General features: G+C 38.3%; 2 protein-coding genes across 3 annotated transcripts; one reads left to right on the top strand and one right to left on the bottom strand.

Moving 5' to 3' along the window:
- LOC137293492 (enhancer of rudimentary homolog) lies at window positions 1-6,479 on the bottom strand. Of its 2 annotated transcripts, none has more exons than XM_067824061.1 (4): window positions 6,246-6,479; window positions 4,560-4,647; window positions 1,847-1,967; window positions 1-1,010 (listed from the first exon to the last, which is right to left on the bottom strand). In XM_067824061.1, exons 1-4 carry the CDS (start codon window positions 6,246-6,248, stop codon window positions 917-919), a joined length of 306 nt encoding a protein of 101 aa, XP_067680162.1. In that variant the 5' UTR covers window positions 6,249-6,479; the 3' UTR covers window positions 1-916. The 2 variants fall into 2 exon arrangements, with proteins under 2 accessions (XP_067680162.1, XP_067680161.1); XM_067824060.1 differs by having other exon boundaries at window positions 4,560-4,652; window positions 6,248-6,300.
- LOC137293491 (zinc transporter ZIP9-B-like) lies at window positions 6,463-22,218 on the top strand. Its single transcript, XM_067824059.1, has 7 exons — window positions 6,463-6,654; window positions 14,158-14,260; window positions 15,335-15,550; window positions 17,187-17,264; window positions 17,815-17,900; window positions 18,271-18,405; window positions 19,860-22,218. Exons 1-7 carry the CDS (start codon window positions 6,559-6,561, stop codon window positions 20,103-20,105), a joined length of 960 nt encoding a protein of 319 aa, XP_067680160.1. The 5' UTR covers window positions 6,463-6,558; the 3' UTR covers window positions 20,106-22,218.
- The last annotated feature ends 1,538 nt before the right edge of the window (window positions 22,219-23,756 follow it).

The raw sequence follows: 23,756 nt of genomic DNA, 5'->3' as shown, positions 1-23,756 counted from the left end.
TTGTGAGAAAATGGTAGATTTATTGATGTTAAATGAATATTTAGCTACAAACAAGACTGTACTGGACAGCCAGAAATATGAATTTCTCAGTCACACCAATGGAACACAAAAAAATGAAGGTGACACAGTTGTCTCCCTTGACACCATGTTGCCTAAGAACAGTTGACATGCTGACATCATCAACAGTCTGCATCCTTTCCAATACTATAGCTTAAATACACATGAACAGCAAGTTACTCTAAAACTTAAGAATGGCTGTGCTACCCAAGGGAGATAACCAAGCCATGCCTATTGAATGAGCAGCTTGTTGGCTTCACCTTAACTCCAAACCCCGAAAGGAAACTAGTCATGTTCATGAGTCTACTCCTCCATGTTTCTGTTACTAGTCAACAGGAAAGATTTACATATTCTTCTTTAACAAATCCAAAGTCAATGTAAATACTATGATGATTAATGTGAATTAAGTCTTTAAAATGTTTGCAATAAGGTGTAATGTTCTCTGAATCCAACTCGGGAGTCACACATAACCAGAAAAGGTAAACATGTTATCAACACAGCGTGGCCATATCAAACACAATAACTTCACATTCCTGCTGTCTGTACCATCCTCACCTTCACTGATTCTTCATTCTAAACTCAGTCTTGTAACGATGTTATTTCTATAAAATCATTTTTTATACCAGATTCAAAAATTCTAAAACATTAACACAAATGACCTACAAAAACAACTACACAAACGTACATACAAAAAAAAACATTGTAAATGTATTAAAATGATAACCTATCAGGATTTGCTTTATCCTGGTATATCAGACGTGAGTTAGTGTAATGGACATGATTCAAATAGACATGATTCCCACACAGTCGTCACAACAAAGATCAAGTGTCTCTATCACAAGTTGTTATCCATGCTCGTCTATTTCCCTGCCTGTTTCCTCAGCATGTTGTAGATCTTCTCCTTGATCCAGTCTTTGTTGTGGGGGATGTATGTGCCAGTGCTTTTCTGGTACCTAGAAAAGAGCAAGTTGACTTTACTGCTACCATAAACTGCACCACTATAAACCCATTGGTGATGATGTGTCCTCTCATGTACAGTGGCTAACACCACTTAGAACATGATCATGGTGTGTCAGATTGGAATGGACAAAAGGCCAGGAGTAGTGCAGCAAGCAAATCCAAATGCCTCATCAGCGCCAACTGAGATTTGGGCAATGATCATTGGTTCCTTGCATGCCCAAGGGATACAACATTGTATAGAGAAGTGCAGTGCCTTAAGCGACTAAGCTATTCAAGTGCCTTTCTCTTTCATTTTGAGACAAGCCTAAGGTGACTATGATTGTACAGGTGTATCTCTCTGTGGAGACCCATTACCACAGGCATGGTATTGACAAACCACAGTCAAGGCACATTAAGGATTCTCACAACACTTTTAAACCACCTGTCATAGAATAGCATTTGACACTGGTTTTCTTCACCACAGGACAGTGCTTTTCATAAGGATACTTTTATAGCACTGATGCAAGGTCCATCCTTAGCTGCAATACTGTAAACAGTTTTCATAGCAACCATGTGCCACTGTGTACACTCCACCTCATCTGATGCCTGCAAATGCATATGTTGCCCAAACTTATCAATTGTCTCACAGAATTACATGCTAGTTTTGAACCAAATTTAACCTAGTTACCACACCATTCTGATCAACAATAGGTAACAAAGAATGTCAGTGAAAGTTTTTAAACATGGGCTAAAAAAGTTCTGAAGTTGGTTAAGTCAGAGACATGATGGTTATGTCTTAGATATGTTCCTTAAGCTTTATCTCAAGTGTTGGAGTTACATAGACACTTACACTAAACAACTGAGGTCAGCCAGGTCATCCACGAAGTCAAACAGCTGACTGATGTCGTAAGTGATTTGGGAGGACTGGGGATTGCTCCTTTTAAGATGCTCCTCAAATATCTTGCAGATGCCTTCAAAACACACAAGAAAAACAATTATCTCAAACATTGAAATAGTACCAAAGAGCCAGCTCAAGGAAATATGTGTGTAAATGTAACTTTAACCATTGTCATGTTCTTGGAAGGCATGTAGGAGGTGTCTGTGTTCTGTAAGTGTCAGTGTGACAGTGCTAACAGGGATTTAACACACTATACAGTGCAGTGTACAATATCATCTCATGGTGCATCCAGTTAGCACAACTCAATAAAATGGACACCACAAACAATTACTTCTTTGTTTGGCATGACAACTTTTTGTGATGAAAAAGGCTGATAATTCTATCCATTAACTTACTTACTGCAGAACAGTCTTAGCATCAACACCAAAACATCACATTTATTGTAATTAAGACGTTTCAAGTCCATAGAACTGTCCCCTTTGTTTAAAATAAACAATATTCCACCTGTAGGGACAACACAAAACACCACAAGCTTTCATTATTTTACAGGGCCCACAGATTTCCTGAAGGGGACACAGAGATCTATCACTAAAGTTTCCTGCAGTTTTGGAGTTGGAAGTATTCGAGCATTGTTACAATTCAAATATCAAAATGAACCATGAACCATGAACCTACAGTCAAACCCTGTTGTGTCGAACTCGTTGGGTCCAAGGGGAAAGTTCGACTTATCCGAGTGTTCGACACATCCGTCAGCAATGAAAAGACCAAGAACCAACACGACCACGTTGCTTAACACATCGTTATTTTGCAGTAGGATACACATACGAACAATATATCTTTGCAATAAACGTTTACGGCAGTATTGATCTTTAAATTACAACATATACAAATGTAAATCAATTCAATCACTTTATTCGTCATGGCAAATAAATATGTATACAAAAAGATAAGAACAAGAATAATTTAACAAACTCACAAGCGATCCCATTTAGTTGACAGCACTAATTCATTTTCAGTCAGTATAAAAAGTTGTATAGTTCATACAAACGGAATCGGAATGTACATACGTGTACATGTGGGGAATTTATCTATGACAGCCTCGTATTTTGTCTCTATTGTCGTAACAGATAATTTTCGCTTTTTAGGTGTAACATGCGATCCAGTTATCCCCCCGGGCGGATCGGGTCCTTCGCTGAATTGCCCTGCCATGTTACTAACCGTACTGGTTAACAAAATTGATCCTACACCTTAAATACTAAACCAAAAACAAAACATCAATTTAGATAATCCAACTCCATTTTCCTCACTTCTCATTTTGTATTTTCAAGGAAATCACATGACCGCTAACATAGACTGTCACATGACAACAACATGCGCCATTGTTTGTTTAGAGATATCCTGTCGGTCCGTGATCAACGTGTCACTGGTAACAACTTAATTATGGTTAATTGTTTGAGTAAAATTCAGTTGGTAAGTGTGCTGAAAATGTGTGTATAGATGCGTAGTTAAACATGTCACTTGATTGTTGAGTCCGTTAATCGTTACTTTTGATCTTTAGGTAGCACGTTTATGAGGATGACTTCCGATTGCGCGACTGAAGTTTTCAGTTGCAACAACCAGCTTTGACAGTTCGAGACAAAAGGGTAAATTTGTACTTGTTAGAGCCTTTGGGGACCCTAAAATGAGTTTGACACAACCGGGAATTCGACACATCTAGTTCGACACATCAAGGTAAAAATAATGATAAATACAAGGAAATCGGCAGGGACCGAGATGTCAGTTCGACACATCCGAGAATTCGTCTCAACCGAGTTCGAGACATTGGGGTTCGACTGTATATATTTATCATAATAATGATGATTTTAATTCCACCTTGATCATTATATCAACTAATATGCCTGTGAAGGTCCTGGGGTAGAATAGGCCTTCCACAACCCATGCTTGCCATAAAAGGTGACTATGCTTGTCGTAAGAGGCGACTAACGTGATCGGGTGCTCAGACACGCTGACTTGGTTGACACATTTCATCGGTTCCCAATTGCGCAGAACGATACTCATGTTGTTGATCACTGGACTGTCTGGTCCAGACTCGATTATTTACAGACCGCTGCCATACAGCTGGAATATTGTTGAGTGCGGCGTAAAATTAAACTCACTCCCTCAGTATCCCATGAAGTGGTGAAATCATGACAATATGAACAGCTCATGGACACATCAAAACAACACAGATTGTTGTTCATAGTACTGGTAGATACAACACAGTTTGTTGCTCCTAATACTGGGAGCTCATGGTACTGGTAAATACAAAACATTGTACTAACAGATACAACACAGTTTGTAATTCACTGTACTGGCAGACATAACAGTTTGTAGCTCAGGAATCCTCAGCCAAATACTTCAGAATTTGATAGTCCATATTTGGCCCTTAACAAAAATTCCACAAGATATACTATATAAACTATTATTGGTTGAGCTTACTATTACTAGACAGAAGAGACTGACTGAGGAAAGTGGCGTAAGTCACTGACTGCGTATATCATACACCACATATCTTACAATCAAGCACTGAAAAGAGAGAAACAAGATGATTTACAAGAGCCTTTGCTTGGGTGAGGTACCGATAATGACTATAATATGACACATTATTCTACTAGTGCATACCAACCTTCCAAACATTCATTGAGACTCTCATAGTCTGAATATGTTCTTGTCTCTGGTCTAATAGTGGGCTGGACGAGAAGAATTGTGTGGGACTGCAACAGAAAGAAAAATAAATACTATGTCAAAGTACCATAGAAAAAACATGATCAAGGGCTCCTTTCACGAAGCAACCTTTACTAAGGTTAACCTTAACTCCCATTCTTTAACACTGCACTAAGGTTACCTAAGACTAAGAGTCATTTTATCATGATTATTTGAAAGGTTTCAATGGAAAAGGGCAGACTTAAAATAAACACTGTAATCTACCCTAACCCATCTCATGATCCGTTAAGTATAAGCCAGCATTTTGACACAATTAGGGTACAAACAGCTATCTTGTCTCTTGCACATTGCATGGGACAGAAAGTTAAATCACAATATTAACGTTAAACTCACCTATGATGATATCCTTCGTGTACTTTTATTACATTATGATTCATCATATTATTCTGGGTAAGACTTCCTCCTGTTCCCCCATTCCAAATACAATTCATAAACTGATATGAACTTGATTTTTTAAGAACTTTTTACACAACACTTATTAGTGGACTCACAAAAACAACTAACAGCCACCAAATTTAAGTACAGTGTATAGGGTTACTTCTGTTATTCTACTGAAGAGAGAATATGGGGAAACGGAAGGAACTCTTTCCATATTCTGATTAACTTGACATTGTGTATATGTACTTTACATTATTTGTTGTTATTTGCTTTGTATTGGTTCTTTGTATGCAAGACAAATTTCCCTTGAGGTGTGTGGGTGAGTTTAGTTTTATGCCGCACTCAACAATATTCCAGCTGTATGGCGGTGGTCTGTAAATAATGGAGTCTGGACCAGACAGTCCAGTGGTCAACAACACGAGTATTGTTCTGCACAATTGGGAACCGATGAAATATGTCAAGCAAGTCAGCGAGTCTGACCACCCGATCCCGTTAGTCACCTCTAACGAAAAGCATAGTCGCCTTTTATGGCAAGCATGGGTTGTGGAAGGCCTATTCTACCCCGTGAACTTCACTGGTCCCCTTGAGGGACAATAAAGGGTAAGAGTTCCACCCATAAACCTCACCCCAATCAAAACCTAAAATTACAAACTGACCTGCGTTCCTCACTAAATAAACTAGCACATTAAATACACTAGTAACAGGAATGAGAAACACCTTATTTCAGTGTTGGAATATTACACCGAGGAACGTAGAAATACTCTATGCAAAGAGAGGGGGTACGGGCGAAACTGTTTACCAATAAAGTTTCTCTTATCTTAACTGCTAAATTTCATAACACAAAAATTTCTAAGGACATGATACAGAGAAAGCTATATGAAAACGCAATAGAAAGAAAACATGGACACAGGTTGAATGTCCTTCAACACCACTTAACCAGGATATCTCTAAAACGCATAATATTTGGTCTTGAATATCAAGTCTATCCTCACGAAATTGCAACTGCAACATCGATCACCGAGTTCCAATTCAATATTCGTCGTGGCACATGTTGGTAAAAGTCAATCTAAGCCGAAAGAGCGTATTTTCTCGCAATGCAATGACAACGAGAGCGATATAGATACATATGCACCAAAAGAGCATTTAGCTCAGCAATGTAAGTACTTTCAGCTGAATAATGTAAATTAATCAACATAAGTTTAGTCATTACCATTGTTGCAAACTTTGAAGATGTTTCTGAGCCTCAGCTTGTGTTACCGGAAGTTGATTCTACCTCACGACAGTGAGATTTTCCCGATATTCCCGTCGATTAGAAAGTAAATATTTGTTTGGTATATTAAACTGATTATGTCGAATATTCGATCACGAAATCTGCTAAGTATCCTTAAAATAATTTGTACGTAAAAAACGGTTTTCAATTTTGCGCCACCTATCGGAAATCGGCGTCATCAAAACATGGTCGTACGTGGTAGGACAGCTGGTTGAGAGTCAATTGGAGCTATTGAATATTGTACTACACGATCATGGACGAATTATGGACTTTGATATTACTGTCACTTGCAATGTTGGTGGGCTGTTATCTTGCTGGCATAATTCCACTAGCGTTCACATTTTCAGAGGTTTGTATGCTTTGAAATTAGATTTCGACTTTTACTGAAGTAATCATGTTTCGACGTCTAATCTGGTGATCTCTTGGTGTTGTCACGTCAATTTGGAAGGGAGTCTGTGAAATTGTCTGTGATGTTTCTGCCTGTAAGACAATATACTGCTTTTTAATTTGTTTAGATGTATTGGCATTGGTATGCATAAACACAAACATAGAATATAGAGCCTGGATTTAAGTGTCCAACATGTTTTTAGCTTTGGAGATGACTTGGATGAATATCATAGGACATTCACAATCATGTCGACTCAGATAACTCCAAGTCAGTGTCTTCTAGATGTTTGATGCATTATTGATGACATGGTATCATGGATGTAGCAATTTGTAATCATTGCTGCTTCTTTTGGTCTACAGTGTTGATCAGCTGTAATACTCAGTCACCAGTGACACTACCATGGATGTAGCTCATTTTTCTATTCCCAAAAATGTGCCTGAGAAGAATTTCTTAATGTTGTAATTATACATTTTTGACAATGACATTATGCAACTGCAATAGGAAGTGACTTAGAAGATCTCCTTGCAAATGCAGTAATAGTAAGTCTTTTGCCACTATAAGCATTTTAATACATAGTCCTATCTGAACAGAAATTCTTTTCAGAATAACAATTTCCAACAGGTTAGATTTAGTTGTTGAACAACAGTGTATTGATTGCCCCTAATAATATGACATTTTTGGAACTGATCTTCAGTAAAAGCCTTGTTTGTCGTAAGAGGCGACTAACATGATCAGATAGTCAGACTTGCTGACTTGGTTGACACATGTCATCATATCCCAGTTGTGTAGACCAATGGTCATGCTTGTGTGGTCCAGACTTGCTTATTTACACTGACAGACCTCCACCATATAGGTGGAACATGGCTGAGTGCAGCGTAAACCTAAACTCAATCAGTGACTCCCATGTTGTGAAAATATCCATTTCCCAGGTAAAGATAATCAAATCAACATCTTTGGGGTTTATGTGCAACTGTTAAATCACACACTGTGTAACACAGTCTGTGATGAGGGACTGATCTGACATGTAAACAGTTCCCATCTCATCCTAGAAGATTCAGAGGGCCATATTGATGTTAATCTATCATTGTTAGTGAATATTTGTCGGAACCATACATTGTTTTTGGTCTCTTCCCAAGTTTCAAAAGGACGGCATCACTTTCACCCTTCACCTCCACATCAAGCTGGATATTACAAGTATACGACTGAACCGTTGTAACTGAGAAATTAAACATTAGCATTTTGTTAATCCAACAGGATGCATGATTTTTTATAAAATACTACCTATCCTTGCTGTGAGTCTAGTCAGTTCTGTTGAATAAATAGTATATAACACCACTAGAACCACTTGAATTTACTGGAGATCATCACCAACAGTGTTGGAAAAAAAGAATCTAATGTGTTTGGTACAGATTGTGTAATAATTCAATAAGAAAGCAAATTAATCTTTTAAAAGATGAAATGCTGAATACAGATATAGTTTTGTGCCAGTAAGTAAAAGATATGATGTCTCTTTTCATCTGTTTTACTTAGAGTTTACAACTGTCATTGTCAGGTATTATGCATTGCAACTTTTAAAGTTCATGTGCAGTGCTTGGGTAAAAGGACTCTGGCATGCTATGTCCTGTTCATTTATCTTCTCATTTGGTTGTGTATTTCACTCACAAATATGATTTTACACACATATTTAGAATAATGATATTTGTTGTGATGATTATGTACATTTATTTCCCATAACTTCATTTAAGTAACTAACCAAAATGTGAACCTGAATCATTTAATTGTTGTTCTCAAACTATCCATATTGTGTATTTTCCTGGCTTTACCTGTGAAAATTATATTCCTAATGTTTGTGACTATCAGGGCTGCTATGATAGTGTCAGCTACCATCAGTCTGTGTTCATATTAAGCAAGACAAGGAGTTCACTTCATTGGTAGTACAGTGGCTAAAGCATTCACTTGTCACGCTGAAGACCCAAGTTTGATTCCCCACAATGGCACAGTGTGTCATGTCCATTTCTGGTATCTCCTGCCGAGATATTGCTAAAAGCAGTGTTGAACAAAACTGACACACTCACTTATAATTCAGTGGTTGCATGCCAGCACCTTTTCCTCTCCATCAGTTGTGAACATATTGGCTCTACTTGCATGGTGCAGCTATGCAATACATTATGGATTTTTTTTCTAATAATCTGGTTCATCTTGCGGTTGGTATATGAATGTTATCGCACAGGGGGATGAAGGAAGTGATGAGTCTGGCGTCTGAACTCTGCTGTTTTCATAATCCTTGTATAAGGGATTATCCTGGCTTAAGCATGCGGAACCTGACACATCTGTGCTGCTGATAGGTCCTTTTTCACAATGAGACTTGTAGTAACAATTTCAATCATAACTTTGAGATCTTGGTATTTTATACATTGCGCACAAGTCAACTTTTGCATGATTCTCACACATGACTTGGCCACATGGATTCATCAAGTGAAAGACAGAGAGACACAGGGGTTAATGTCAACATATAATGAAAGGGAAGAAAGATTAAAGCAATGTGAGTTTGCAGCTGGATTCACTGGTGAAGCACCATTCATAATCTGGAAAGATTAAGTCATGATTCAGGGCTTCAGATAATTACCATATCGGTGTATGTACAGATGAATAATATTCACGATATGGTAGGACATAATTCAGAAAACGTAACAGATATGCACCACAGCAATTGTATACAGTCTTAAAATCATTTACAGAAGTACATGTATTAATATGAAATTGAAAATGGATTGCTATATTGTTTATTGACATGTTTACACAAGAGTAGCAGTGTTGCGGTGCATGTATGAAATGCAAGATTAATTTTACTCCATTAAATTCCATTTAGCACTCTGTATGTACTCTTAAGGTTTTCCAGTAGTCCTATATTTTATTGAAAAAGTAAGGAGTACATATTGCTTCAGGATGCACATTGAGCACACTACAACAGTCAGGGGTGAGTAAACAGTCACTGAAAATAGCGTTTTTGTAACTATTCAAGGATGTCAGCTTATGGGAATATTAGCTAATTGTAACTATGTCATCAGTAAGTCCTGAACGTATATACTGCAGGTCAAATATCCGTGTTTTGTGCAGAGTTTCGATTTTTGAGAGATCAGTGTCAGTGGCTGGGGAATTTTGTAAATCCAGCCAAAACAGTAGATGTTGTCTGATTGGTTAAATCCATTAGGCCATCTCACGTTTTATTGGACGGTGATAGGTCGCTCAAAGGTTTCCTGACATGACCTCCTCCTTGACTTTGTTAGACTCAGTGTTCGTGTTAGTGCAGAAACCTGAGTTTTTCATGCAAAAAAAATTGGTAAACACATGCAAAAAAATATTTGGCATGCATGTTTTTGACTCATAGATTCTGATCTTCATTAAAAAGTACGTTAAAATAGCAGCATATACAAGAACAAGAAAGTTTGAAATGATTCAGTATTGTAATGAATATTTCATGCTCAAAAGATCAGGATTACATATGCAGAATTTTATTTCAGCACGCAATCTTACAAAACGTACAGCAAACACTGGTAGTTTTGTATTTTGAAACAAGTTTGTCCGTCTTGCTGTATAAAGGCACTTGAGTATGTCCTGTAATGGATTTGTGTCTCCATTGGGGTTCAAATGTTTTTTTAAAAACGACTTGTCGCAGGGCAAGTGACTTCAAGAAAGTAACTTGTCCTGACTAATTTTCCACTTGCCCTGATTTTATGACACAATGTTTGATGTTAATGTTTACTGGACTAGTTATCGAAGAGTGATAAATTTCAAAGAACGATAGCTTTAAATTACTATTATTGCAAAATGTAATAGCTATATTATGAGCAGGGGTATGAAATGAAATCCAAGTTTATTTGTAGTTTGAAACCATAAGTGGAAATTATCTAGTAGTCCATGGACAAGTAAGATATCATTATTTGATTGCCCAAAATGGAAAGTGACTTGTTCCGGGCATCGGTTTTTATCCCTTGCTCGAGATCTTAATGTTCCTGCCCAATACGACTGTATTTAGTCTTGATGGGTCCTGATGAGAAGCCTCCACTGTCCATAGTATTGTTTCTGTTAATCATCGAAGAATAACTCATTTCACTAATGTGCTCACATAGAAATATAGCTACTGAGACATTGTCAGATATGTGTACTCATTTTGAAAATATTATCACTGTTTTACTTCACTCAGTATTTTGATTGTACTTATAACATCAATGATTGTCAACTATTTGCAGTGTGGCTGAATGACAAAAGTTAACAATGTTCACTTTAAAGTTCTAAAACGGGTCTTTCCACATCCATTTCTCAAATTTTGTCTCTTTCCTCATTACACAGTTATTATGAGGATGTTACTTTATATTTTGTGATTATGAGAAATTTATGCCATTATTTGTGATGTTTCCAAGTTTACATGTGATAAACGTTTACACAACATACCCAAAGGAGAGGTGATCACTGTCTATACATTCCTGTATTTATTATTAAACATGTTGATGATAGCAACGCTGGTTGGTAGTCCTTATTAACCCAACAACCCATCAGTTAGCCTCCACAGGTTGACATGACATTCTACCCAGGCCAGTGACATCTCCCACCCAGTTTCCCTATTCTTGACCTGATTGTCGACCTGATGTGGCAGATCCCAGCTGGGAGGCACACTACACAATGGCATATTGAAGATCTCATTTTCAACATTAATGACCTTATATCATCCCACTGTCCATAGCATGTTTGTTGTTTTCCTTCTTTCTATCCCCAAATTCACCATGTGGTTAATGAAGTGAGTCCTAAGAGCTGCTAACATCAGGAAATAGCCCAGTGTATTTTGTCTCTAAAATTATTCAACTTACTTACCATAACAATGCTACAGCTTAAACAGAAATATTGAAGCCTTTTTATCCTGATGATGACTTAATCATAATGATGATTCGTAATAGATAAAATTTAGATATATCACTGCTGTTGTTGCTATGCTGTTGTTTCTGTGACATATTACTTACAGCATCTACACCAGGCACTTGTCCATACTGAATACACATATTAAACCCTGCATTTCTTAAGTACTTACTGCATTTTATTGATAATGACTTGGCTGTTATTGTGCATTTATTGAAATTGTAACAATCGGATTGTCTTTTTTTTTGTCAGTTTCTTCAGTATTTCAAATAAGTATGGAATGCTATGGAATCGTTTTGTAAGTTGATTGAGGTCATAACAGCCCTCTGTCAGGGTGCTTTTGATCATATCCTAGACTCATGTTCTCTGAATATATATAATTTTAGTAGTATCAAACTAACCCTCATACATTGAAAAGGAGCCCAAGGGAGACCAGAGATTCAGGAACCCGGAAATCTAGACTTTCAGTTTGTGTCAATGATTGATTAAGGATAAAAACTCAGTTTGGTGGCACATTGAAGGCTCTGTGAACACAACAAGTGCAGGATAGAAATGCAGTTTTTTCAAAGGGTTCCATAGGGCCTATAAGTGATGATACAGATGTGCCTTTGTGAAAATAAATGTGCCTATGCCTTTAGATGATCCAGTTTAACGTAAAACATCACACAATAATGTCATCTCAGTTAAGTGTTAAATACATTAGTTACCATGAAATACATCAGTAAAACTGAAAGATGGATTTACTTAATGTAATCACAATTGTAAGAATAGTTCTCTTTCATTTGTCTTGGGGCCCCTAAACATAAAAAACTAACCCACAAACTATGTTCTCGCCCAACATGTGATATCCTTTAATGTGTTCTCTGACCTCCATGATGGCCACACCCATGTCCTAGGCTACGGAGAACAAGTTAATGGGTAGCCAGTCAGTTCAATTTATGAATTTTAGATGAAATTGTGAGTGAAATAGTGGTGCAGATTGTATCCGAAACCATTACATCAAAAATGATATATTGCAGTGTCATGTTGCTTCAGTAACAGCCTCGACTATCTAGGGCAGGGATGGGTTCAGATTTTTTACCCAGGTAACCCACCCAGACACCCATTATGCCTATTCCTGACATCAAACTTGCAATATATTCTTCAGCTTGGAGGGTAAGAGTTTCAAGACCTTAGCCATGTATTATATTCAAAAGAAGTGACTGTGAATTATGTCTAAATCTTAAACGACAACACAACCTTTTAATCATGAAAGAATAATATAATCCATTGTTTAATCTATTCATCACATGATCACAGCGGGTACGGATATTGAGACGGGTACCCGGGTCCGACTCATTACCTTGTACTATTTATGTTCAAAACAATAATGACCATCAGTGTACTACTGTAGGACAACTATTACTATCATCAGATGCTTTTAACATGTGCAACATTTTGATAAATCACAGCCAAGATATCTGTGAGTTTTGTTAATTCTGTTGCAAAGTAGTTACTTTGTCATGTTTGGCAAACTACAGGAAAAATGGATTTTGTAGAGTCAAAATATGCCACTGACAATATTTGTATCCATCATGATGTTTTTTTATGATATTCATATCCATTCTGTGTTAAATGGATTCATTTGATGGCATAACTAGCAGAAATCTGATCATAGTGGATGTACATGACAGTTTGTTCATGCCATCAGAAAGCCCCTGAAATTATTGTACACTGTGCTGACTGAAGTGAAGGTTTTCAGTATAATAATTAATATTAATCAAATAGAATTCAGTCATTCAGATAGCCAATGACCAGTTGTTGTAGCCAACACATATAGTAACTGGATTAGATAATAGACTGTAATCATAGGATACCATTGATGTTTGATGCCAGGTAATGTGTTACAAAACAAGCTTTGCCAGCATGGTCGTTGTCCAGTAAGTGATATGCAGTCGTTGTCCGGTAAGTGATATGCAGTCGTTGTCCAGTAAGTGATATGCAGTCGTTGTCCGGTAAGTGATATGCAGTCGTTGTCCAGTAAGTGATATGCAGTCGTTGTCCAGTAAGTGATATGCAGTCGTTGTCCAGTAAGTGATATGCAGTCGTTATCCGGTAAGTGATATGCAGTGCTTGATACTGTTGGTTATTGAAATTGTCGTTCCCACTGTGGATTTTAGGGAAAATGAAACATTTTATGTTGTATATATGTCGTATCACATAAATATCATTCTGTAGGTGAGGTTTCTGTTGCAAGCTGTGTCATGTTCAATAATTAGGGGAAGTAATGTGTTTCAAGTGTTAGCTTTGAATTGAAGTGTGCCAACATTCATCATAAACAGATGTAAGTGCCTTCCTTTATCCATGATGGATATGACCTTTTCATTTCCTGAATTTCCAGAGTTTCTTATTAATGACTTTTATATTGTTCATTGTAGGCTTTCTTTTGTGTGTGTCTTACAAAACTCATCTTGACATGGTTGAATACAAACTTTGTAAGTGCCCAGGAACTTGTTTGACCATGGTGTCAGCACTGTAACTCTAGATTTCTGAGCCTGATGTTGTCTGTTCCAGGAGAAACTGAAGCTTGTGACCGTCCTTGGGGCAGGGCTGCTGGTGGGGACAGCCCTGGCAGTCATCATCCCTGAGGGGGTCCATGCCATGTACACATCAGGAGGTCAGTTAAAGCATGCCAAGCACTATAGGGGATGTTATGTCTCAATCAATTCATGATGAAAATCTGGTACCATATTCATTATATTGTGACATCACCATGTTGTCTCTCATTTGATTAACTTTTCAAGCTGCCGTTACTTATATCTGACTGATGAGACAGCTGCTTTTAGTGATATATGCACATGATCAGATTTTGTACTGAACCTTTATTGGTGAAGGGGAACAGGGTATTTATCCTTGTTGAATTATGATACTGCATAACTGAGAGTCGTACTGAAACTTCATAGTTCAGGCAATGTATTTTCTTGTTAAATAAATATGGCTTGTAAAATGGAAAATGTCATAAAGGCAGTTTGTTTGGCTTGTCTTTGAATGTTGCTTTGATGTGGTACACATAAGGGAAATAAATTTGCAAATTGATTTCATTTCTGTTACCATGGTTAAGACTTCAATGTGTTTGAATATATTCACCTTAGGAAGTAGTGGGCATGTACAGTTACTAATGTGAAAGAATAGCGTTGGACCCTCAGACAAATTCGGCAGATTTGCAGATGGTCCAATGGAAGCCGACCCCATCATCCTGCTGTATATTTCACTGTGACTTTAACTGAAGTTGTCATATGTCACACTTGTTCGCTGTTTATAAATTTATACATTTGTTAAGCTTTTCAATGCCAGTTGTAAGAAATGTTGCATTGGAAATGTGTGTTAAATTTTTATTCTTTGCATCCTGTGAATTTTCAGTGGGTCAGACAGTCTTCTGAAACTTACATGACCAATGCTTTGTTACCTTGTTACCATTCGTGAACGCTGATGTACCCGGTACTTCAAACGATGGCCACTGTAAATCCATGGAACACCATTCATATCATTACCTACTACAAGAGCTACGAGGAATTATGACTATTCTGTCACTGATCAATAAGTCCCTCAAAGGGTTTTGGGGCTTACACCATTCATTCATCCAGGACAGTTGCCTTGTAATTTCTCACAATTTCATGAAACACCATCTTTCCTTTCATCCTTTAGAGGATGCAGCAACATATCAGCTAACTGTTACATGTCTTCCCTTCAGAACCCCACCTACATGCTCACAATGAGGTGAAGGCCATCGAGGCAGCCGACGCCCACAAGGACCACCACCCTAGTGAAGGGGAACATGACCATCACCATGACCACCAGCATGACATGTCAGAGGAACATTCTAGGATCGGCATAAGTCTAGTGACTGGCTTCATTTTCATGTTGCTGGTAGATCAGATAGGAGGCTCACACATGCATGGAGCATCAGGTATGTGTGTTTCACATTGCATGTTGCTGGTAGGTCAGATAGGAGGCTCACATACACATGGATCATAAGATATATGTGTTTCACAGTGCATGTTGCTGGTAGGTCAGATAGCAGGCTCGCATACACATGGATCATAAGATATATGCGTTTCATTTTGCACGTTGCTGGTAGGTCAGATATATGCGTTTCACAGTGCATGTTGCTGGGAGGTCAGATAGGAGGCTCACATACACATGGAGCATCAGATACATGTGTTTCACAGTGCATGTTGCTGGGAGGTCAGATAGGAGGCTCACATACACATGGATCATCAGATACATGTGTTTCACATTGCATGTTGCTGGGAGGTCAGATAGGAGGCTCACATACACATGGATCATCAGATACATGTGTTTCACATTGCATGTTGCTGGGAGGTCAGATAGGAGGCTCACATACACATGGAGCATCAGATACATGTGTTTCACAGTGCATGTTGCTGGGAGGTCAGATAGGAGGCTCACATACACATGGATCATCAGATACATGTGTTTCACATTGCATGTTGCTGGGAGGTCAGATAGGAGGCTCACATACACATGGATCATCAGATACATGTGTTTCACAGTGCATGTTGCTGGGAGGTCAGATAGGAGGCTCACATACACATGGATCATCAGATACATGTGTTTCACATTGCATGTTGCTGGGAGGTCAGATAGGAGGCTCACATACACATGGATCATCAGATACATGTGTTTCACAGTGCATGTTGCTGGGAGGTCAGATAGGAGGCTCACATACACATGGAGCATCAGATACATGTGTTTCACATTGCATGTTGCTGGGAGGTCAGATAGGAGGCTCACATACACATGGAGCATCAGATACATGTGTTTCACAGTGCATGTTGCTGGGAGGTCAGATAGGAGGCTCACATACACATGGATCATAAGATACATGTGTTTCACAGTGCATGTTGCTGGGAGGTCAGATAGGAGGCTCACATACACATGGAGCATCAGATACATGTGTTTCACATTGCATGTTGCTGGGAGGTCAGATAGGAGGCTCACATACACATGGAGCATCAGGCAGATCTGTTTCACATTGCACATTTATTCACACATGCTTGAAGGCATGCAACTGCTCAATATTTGTGAATATTTCTTGATTGTTAATTGTAAACTGAAATGACCAGTTGAAATTCTTTATTTATTTTTTGTGAGGTCTTTATATTGCCACAAAACCGATATGAGGATACTATAGTTTAACTACAACAATACTAATACTTTTAGACATTCAAGGATATAATCAAGTCTTCATAAGGGCACAGACAGGCACTTGAGCATGAATTTGGTTTGGATTGTTTTGAGTCCTGTGTCAATTTTAGGAGTAACATATAAGGTGAGATTGCTCACATTTTTATTCATGTATGGTAGACAAATAGTGCATAGCTGGACTTGAGTCATGTCCAGACCATCAAGACAAAATGTCAGTTATGTGGCATGTTACCATTGTGTGTGGGTATTCAAGTCAGATTTATTGACAAGACATGACAACAGGTGACAGTACGAAGAACAGGTTGCTGACTAGAACCAATTGCCTACCTGTTTTCAGCTGAAGTGTGACATGTACACTGTTTTTCCTTTGTCAGATGCTGAAGTTGGTCAGGGCCAGATACAGAACCGGAACAAGATCACAGCAACCTTGGGCTTGGTGGTCCATGCAGCAGGTAGCATGGCTGCCCTCACCCACACCTCTTGCCGTTTCTTTTCAGCATGTTTATAGTCTGTTTGCAGTGAAAACGTACCAATGAATTTCACTTTACACAAAAACGCGTAAATCAAATAAGGTGAATTTAAGATTGCGAATCCTCATAATTTTTATTTGCCAATTGAACATTTAAATCTCAGAAGTTTTCATTTTTGTAGCGACAACTAGCAGTGAATATGCTTTGGTTTTTTTGGTCACTGATACATCTCATACAAATCTAATTCAGTATCTTTCCTTTGACATTTCTTTACAACTGATCATCTACAGGCAGGCAAGAGGGATGGGTAGTAGATGGGCGCAGCAGGAGAGTAGTCAAGAATAGAGTCTAGATGTAGCTTGTCCGCACTTTAAGGGTTAAGTTAGAGTGAGAGTCTCAAGCACAAAACCTGCCTATGAATAATCAAAATTCAGTGCTGAGGATTTGTTTGCTATGATTAACATGCAAGACTTTGTGCCTTGCTGTGACTTGTGAGTCTATGATGTTTGAACTCTGACCTCCCCCTCCCCAGCTGATGGAGTAGCCCTTGGAGCAGCTATTACCCTGGCTGAAGCTCATATCACCATGATCGTCTTCATCGCCATCATGCTTCACAAGGTGAGAATGCATATAGTTGACTGACACCAAATATGAAATTGCTTTGAATGTGGATCCTGATAAACAACAAGATTTGGTTGTCTTGTTCAGTTACCAAACTGTGTGATATCGATAAACCATTCTGAATATGGTATTTTTTCATCTGTGTACACACTCTTTTGTGGCATGTTGACTTGTAACTAGGCGTCTGTTCAGCTGACTATGCCAATAGACATCCAGTCAGCTATTCATTTAGAAAAGCAGTGTTATATATCTTGGCTACTGAGAGTCATCAATCTGGTAATCTGGTAGCCCTCAATAAGATTTCGCCAGTTATCAGAGGACAGGTGGATGTTTACGATGTCTGAACTGTTCTTTTTCTGGTTTCCAGGCTCCGGCAGCATTTGGTCTAGTGTCTTTTCTCCTTCATGAGAACTTTGATAGACCACGTATCCGTCGCCATCTGTTGGCCTTCTCAGTAGCAGCACCTCTGTTGTCTGTTATAACATTCTTCGGTCTTAGTCAGGTACAGTGACCTTTATGCTTTTCTGATTTTATTGCTGAAATACTGCTGATTGTTCAGTGGACAAATGAAGCTGTAGGAAGGACGACTGCCCGAGATGGAAGTCAGATAGAATTCAGAGTACATCCAGATATAAACTCATGATGCGGTGTGTGATTAGAGTGATGCAGTTCAGGGGGAGCAATGGTAGCTTATCTGAGGTGATGCAATTCACAGTGTAAAGTTGCATTCCTTATGATCGTTAGTCCTAGATATGGACATGTAGTGTATGTTGCAAACTGGAAAATGTCGCAGACCTGCTTTAGTCTAGGCTCTCCCTCGCCATCTAGTAGTAGACATGTCATGATAAAACTGAATTTTTTAACAAAAATCACCATGAGCGTACACTGTAAGATACAGAGCTCTGTTGTCACTGTGTTATGGAGGGTGTGAGAAAGTGAGGTACTGTTCCAGATTGTGCTAGAGCACCTGACTTGGCAGTGTTGTAGAACTTAATAACACATTAGACTTTATTACACTCTTTTAATTGTTATGGTGAATAATTTGCCGTGGCAAAAGGTATAAGAAATCCCCTCAGAACCAGCAAAATATAACTCTGAGAAGTGTTTTGTATTGAGCAGAGAGCACCATACAATGATTCACAATAGAGGTTTCATGTGCACTGCAAATGAGTCAAATCTAAAGTAATGGGTCACAAATATGATATCAACTCACCAAAGTCTTGGTTTGAGAGTGAGAAACAGCATTACTGAATGTAACAGGGCGAGCGGTCAGGGAGCGGTTATGTAGATAAAGCGTTGACGAAGAGGCAGGTTGACATACTCCACTTAATCTGTTTGTCCATGACGTCAACACATCCAGCCTCTGTATACAAAGTCACTGATTCCTGAACAATCGAGCACAATACGACCATCGCCATTAATGTAGAATTTTCTTGGCCAGCCTTGTGTTATGTCTCAGTCAAACATTCTCAGAGGAAGGTAGCTCAAGAGAATTATCTTAAAAGCCTGCCACTAAAATACTAATAGCACTGAACATTTATGATACGAAGTGTGACCCATAATAATTATCACTCAAAACTTTAAACACTGTGACTCAAATAATAATTATTACTGAATGTCTGTATTACGTCCGACATGTTTTACAGGGTAAAATTTTGGTTATGGGGTTTTGGCTTGTTTTTTTATGCCACTCTAAGCAATATTCTAGCAATGGCGGAATATCTGTACATTATCAAGTCTAGACCAGACAATCCAGTGATCAATAGCATGAGCATCAATCCATGCAATGGTGATACATTGACATGTGTCAATTAAGTCAGCAAGTCTGACCCCTTGATTCCATTTGGCTGTCTAATAACCGCAAGAAAATTACCTGGACAATTTCCTTATGATTCTAAGAAGGATAATACCGTTGACAATACCTTTCAAGTCACCACTTTCTGGTTTTCTTTTCAGCAAAGTAAGGAGAAGCTGTCAAACATGCATACGACAGGAATTGCCATGCTGTTTAGCGCAGGAACATTTTTATATGTGGCAACTGTCCATGTGTTGCCGGAAATACAAACAGAACATACTCGGACGACTGCCCCTGATGGAACTGTCATAGTCCGGGAACACAAAGGCTTCAGGAAAATTGAGCTTTTGGCTCTGGTAGCAGGCTCTTTGATTCCTGTGGTGTTAGCACTAGGACATAAACATTGAGAAACACAACCAGTGTTGTAGGCTATAATTATTGAAGATAATGGCTCCTCCTTTGCTTTAGTCTTGCTGAGTCATTTGGAGGTGTCAGAATATCTCCTACTTGTGGAACTAAGACATCAAGAGGAATTTTATATTGCTTCCATTAGTCTCACTGAGTCATTTGGAGGAGTTAATATATATCATTGTGTTATTCTTACTTAATCATGTGAAAGAATTATTTCTGTCAGTATCATCTTATTCTTGGGAAAACGTTATTTCAGGTTAACTGTGGTTCAGGTCGTGTTGATGTGCAGAGTTCAGTCTCTTTGTTATGTCATTATCTGCTGATGGTCGTTTGAATCACAGATTCATTGTGATATGAATCCTTGATACCTCAAACTGTAAGTTTTCTCCCCACACAAAGCAGACATTTTGTTTTTAGAATGGTGTTCAGAACAGCATTAAGCCCAACACTTATTCATTCATAATACTTTTCTTCCTCTCATGTATGATGTATATTTTACAAAGAGTAAACTCATGTGGACTGTGGGTCTGCATCTACGCAGTACACATATATAAAGAGTTTTTGTTTTTGTGAAAGTGTTGACACTGCCTACCTAAAGAACATCGGGCAGTATACCTCAGTGCTACACTTACAGGTTCACACCGAAATGTAGATATAGCTGCAGTGAAAACAAGCTGATATTTGATTATGTTTTTAATTCATGATTCTTATTTCTGGAACTTATCATATTATTTGAAGGTCTGGAAAAGAATCATCTTTAATGAAACATAAATGCCAAATATAACTCCAGCAGGAATATTTGACAGATGATGCTTGGATGATATCATGCCACCTCACCTTGTGCTTGTCTGTTGTGTGAGATTGATCGTATGTGAACCTTTAACACCATTTGGATTACCACCCTAGGACTCCATGTTCTCACCCAGATGTTTTTGTGTATGGTAGAGTTATCATGGTGTAAATAACTTGAATGGAGTGTTGTAAGCAGGTTTCAGGGACACATCTATGTCCATCTCACAGTGGTTCGGGAGAGATCATCCTTTCAGGGATCATGTCTAGAGAATGTATCACCACGACTTCAGGTAAACCTGTCAGTCTATCAAACATCAGTGTCTTTAGTGGGATGAGCAGAACACCTTGATGCCATGAGTGACAACATGGCTGGGGTATGACAGTTTGTGGGAGTCTCAGTACTGTGGGTGGGTCTCCATTAATCCATGCTTTACCTCTATGGTCATCTTGGTTCCCTTACACAAGTTCCGGTGGTTAACAACATATATAGCATCATTCATATTTCATGTGTCATATCAAATGTCATGTTAGATGTGTCATGTGTGATGCGTCATGGCTAGTATGTCGTGTGTTTGGTATCCAGAACTTCAGACATGTTTTCAAGCAGTTGGGTCTTTTCTCCAGTCTATGTAAACTTAATCATGGTGTTATTCGTTACACTCCCCTACTGAGTCTAACAAACTCTAGTCGGAGGTCGCGTCTGGTAACCTTTGAGACTGACCAATCGGAACACAGCTTACCAAATTGTGAAAGTGCACATTCGCACATACCTTTTCAACTTTTACCTGAAAACGGTTTGTACTTTAACGATTCCGATGTATTTTCATGCGATCACTTTGGGGTGATGCACATGGAGTTTGCTACAACACTTTTAACATTGAGAAAACAGTCGCTGAAAATAGCATTTTAATAAATATTCAAGGATGTCAGTTTGCTCAAATATTGGGAAATGGTAACCATGTGATCAGAAAGGCCTACAGGTCAAATATATGTATTTCATGCAGATTTTTGTTTGTGGAGGGATTAGTGTCAGTGACTGTGGAGTTTAGAAACCCTGCCAAACCTTAAACAGTAAGTGTTGGTTAAATCCATTCTGTCATCTTGGGTTTGATTGGACAGTCATTGGTTGCTCAAAGGTTACCTGACATGACCTCCTCCTGGGGTTTGTTAGACTCAAAGGATTTCTCTCTGAGGATTAGGGGACAACCAAAAGGTCTTTATTGAGTGGTATTTTTTACATATTTGAAATAACAAAAAACTGGTCATGCTATATCTTGATATTCAGTGAAATAACAGTTTCACTTTTGTTGAAAGGAAGCAGTTGTTTTGTTTTGTTGTTTCATTGTTTTAGAAACACACTGATGGTATGACAGAGTGTGGGATGGTGTGGACAAGGAGTAACTCATGTAGTCTCAAAATACATGATTTCTAATGAGGGTAAAAAGATTTGAGGATATTGTTTGTATATATTGCAGTTGTTATGGTAGGAAATGCTGGAATTTTCAATATAAGTTTACATTTGATCTTCAAGAAACATTGATTGCAGAGATTGATGATTGTACTAGAAGGAAGTACTGTGATATTCTAGTGGTTTGTCCAGAAATGGAAACATCATTATTCATTTACAGTAACAAAATAAGTGTCACCAACTTCATTTGCCAAATGTGGATCCATCGTAATGAAAACATGCCTCAGGGTGAATGCTATCAAGTATCTTATTGGTAGATAATTACCGATATTTATATTTTATAACTATTGGTTTTCACATGATGAATCGTTTGGTGTTTGGTGAGACCTTTGGTGTTAATGACATGAGACCTTTGGTGTTAATGGCACAGTGTTTATACCATCAGCTGTGTGTCCTGTGGCCTTGCAAGCCAGTTTGATGTACTGGTGTATCATTTCGATGGCATTATTGAAGCAATGCTGTCATACAATTTATCATTGGTTAGGGACAGCACTGCTTTCTGTATGAGATACTGAAGAATGAAGTGACCGCTGTGACTACATTGATACATACTATGTTGATACATACAAGCATCCACCGTAAAATATGTCAAGGTGCCATCTTAGTATAGATACATGCAAAAATATACATATATAGTAGCCCCGGATTACCAACTGATTACTGGTAGAGAACGGGAACCAAGCAGTATGTAAGTTCCAGTGTGGGATAGCCTGTTTTGAGAATTTATTAAAAGTGTGTAATGAGTTATCAAGTAGGATAAAACTGTAGTTGAACTGTGTGAGAGTTGATGAGTATCAGAATTGTTTGTATGACTGTGAATGTGATGACATTTTCACTGAATAATGGTACTTTTTTAGCTGTCATGTTGTGACAAAATAGGAAAAAGGGCATTAGAAAAGGCATTGAAAAGCAACCTGTCCCAGCTTGTCCCTCTGTTTGATTAGTGAAATACCAGTAGTTGACTTGACCCACTGTTGGGCTGCTCAAACACACCCTTACATGGAGCATGGATGCTTTAACTCTCTCATATGTGAAAATACATTATGTTTTGGAATTTCATTTTCTTATGGTATTGAGGAAAGAAATCTGTTTAAGTCATTATCATAGTAAACTGTCAGGTTATCCACAGGCAAACTGTAGCGCAAATGGGCTGCACAGCATAGAGAAAATGATTAATCTTCTCTACATGTGAGCGAATATGAAGACTTGTCATATTCTTTATGCTGTGCAGCCCCATTTGCACTACAGTTTGCCTGTGGGTTATCTTATGAGCTGAGCATATTTGGCTATGTTATATATTAGACAGAATCAGCTAGGGATATTTGTAAATTTTGAAATTATGAATGATGTATTTATTCATTCACATACTGATAAAATATGTCATAAA

Source organism: Haliotis asinina, chromosome 8 (genome assembly GCF_037392515.1).
Source record: "Haliotis asinina isolate JCU_RB_2024 chromosome 8, JCU_Hal_asi_v2, whole genome shotgun sequence".
NCBI classification, from domain to species: domain Eukaryota; kingdom Metazoa; phylum Mollusca; class Gastropoda; order Lepetellida; family Haliotidae; genus Haliotis; species Haliotis asinina.
The sequence above is the reverse complement of the archived record's forward strand: the minus strand, read 5'-3'. Positions and strand labels throughout refer to the sequence as shown.

Coding starts and splice junctions, on each gene's coding strand:
- LOC137293492 (XM_067824060.1), bottom strand. Junction 1,968..4,559: donor TCTCAATGAATGTTTGGAAG/GTTGGTATGCAC, acceptor TGTGTTTTGAAG/GCATCTGCAAGATATTTGAG. Junction 1,011..1,846: donor GCTGACCTCAGTTGTTTAGT/GTAAGTGTCTAT, acceptor GCTCTTTTCTAG/GTACCAGAAAAGCACTGGCA.
- LOC137293491 (XM_067824059.1), top strand. CDS start 6,559: ATGGACGAATTATGGACTTTGATATTACTGTCACTTGCAATGTTGGTG. Junction 6,655..14,157: donor TAGCGTTCACATTTTCAGAG/GTTTGTATGCTT, acceptor TGTCTGTTCCAG/GAGAAACTGAAGCTTGTGAC. Junction 17,265..17,814: donor CTTGGTGGTCCATGCAGCAG/GTAGCATGGCTG, acceptor CCCCCTCCCCAG/CTGATGGAGTAGCCCTTGGA.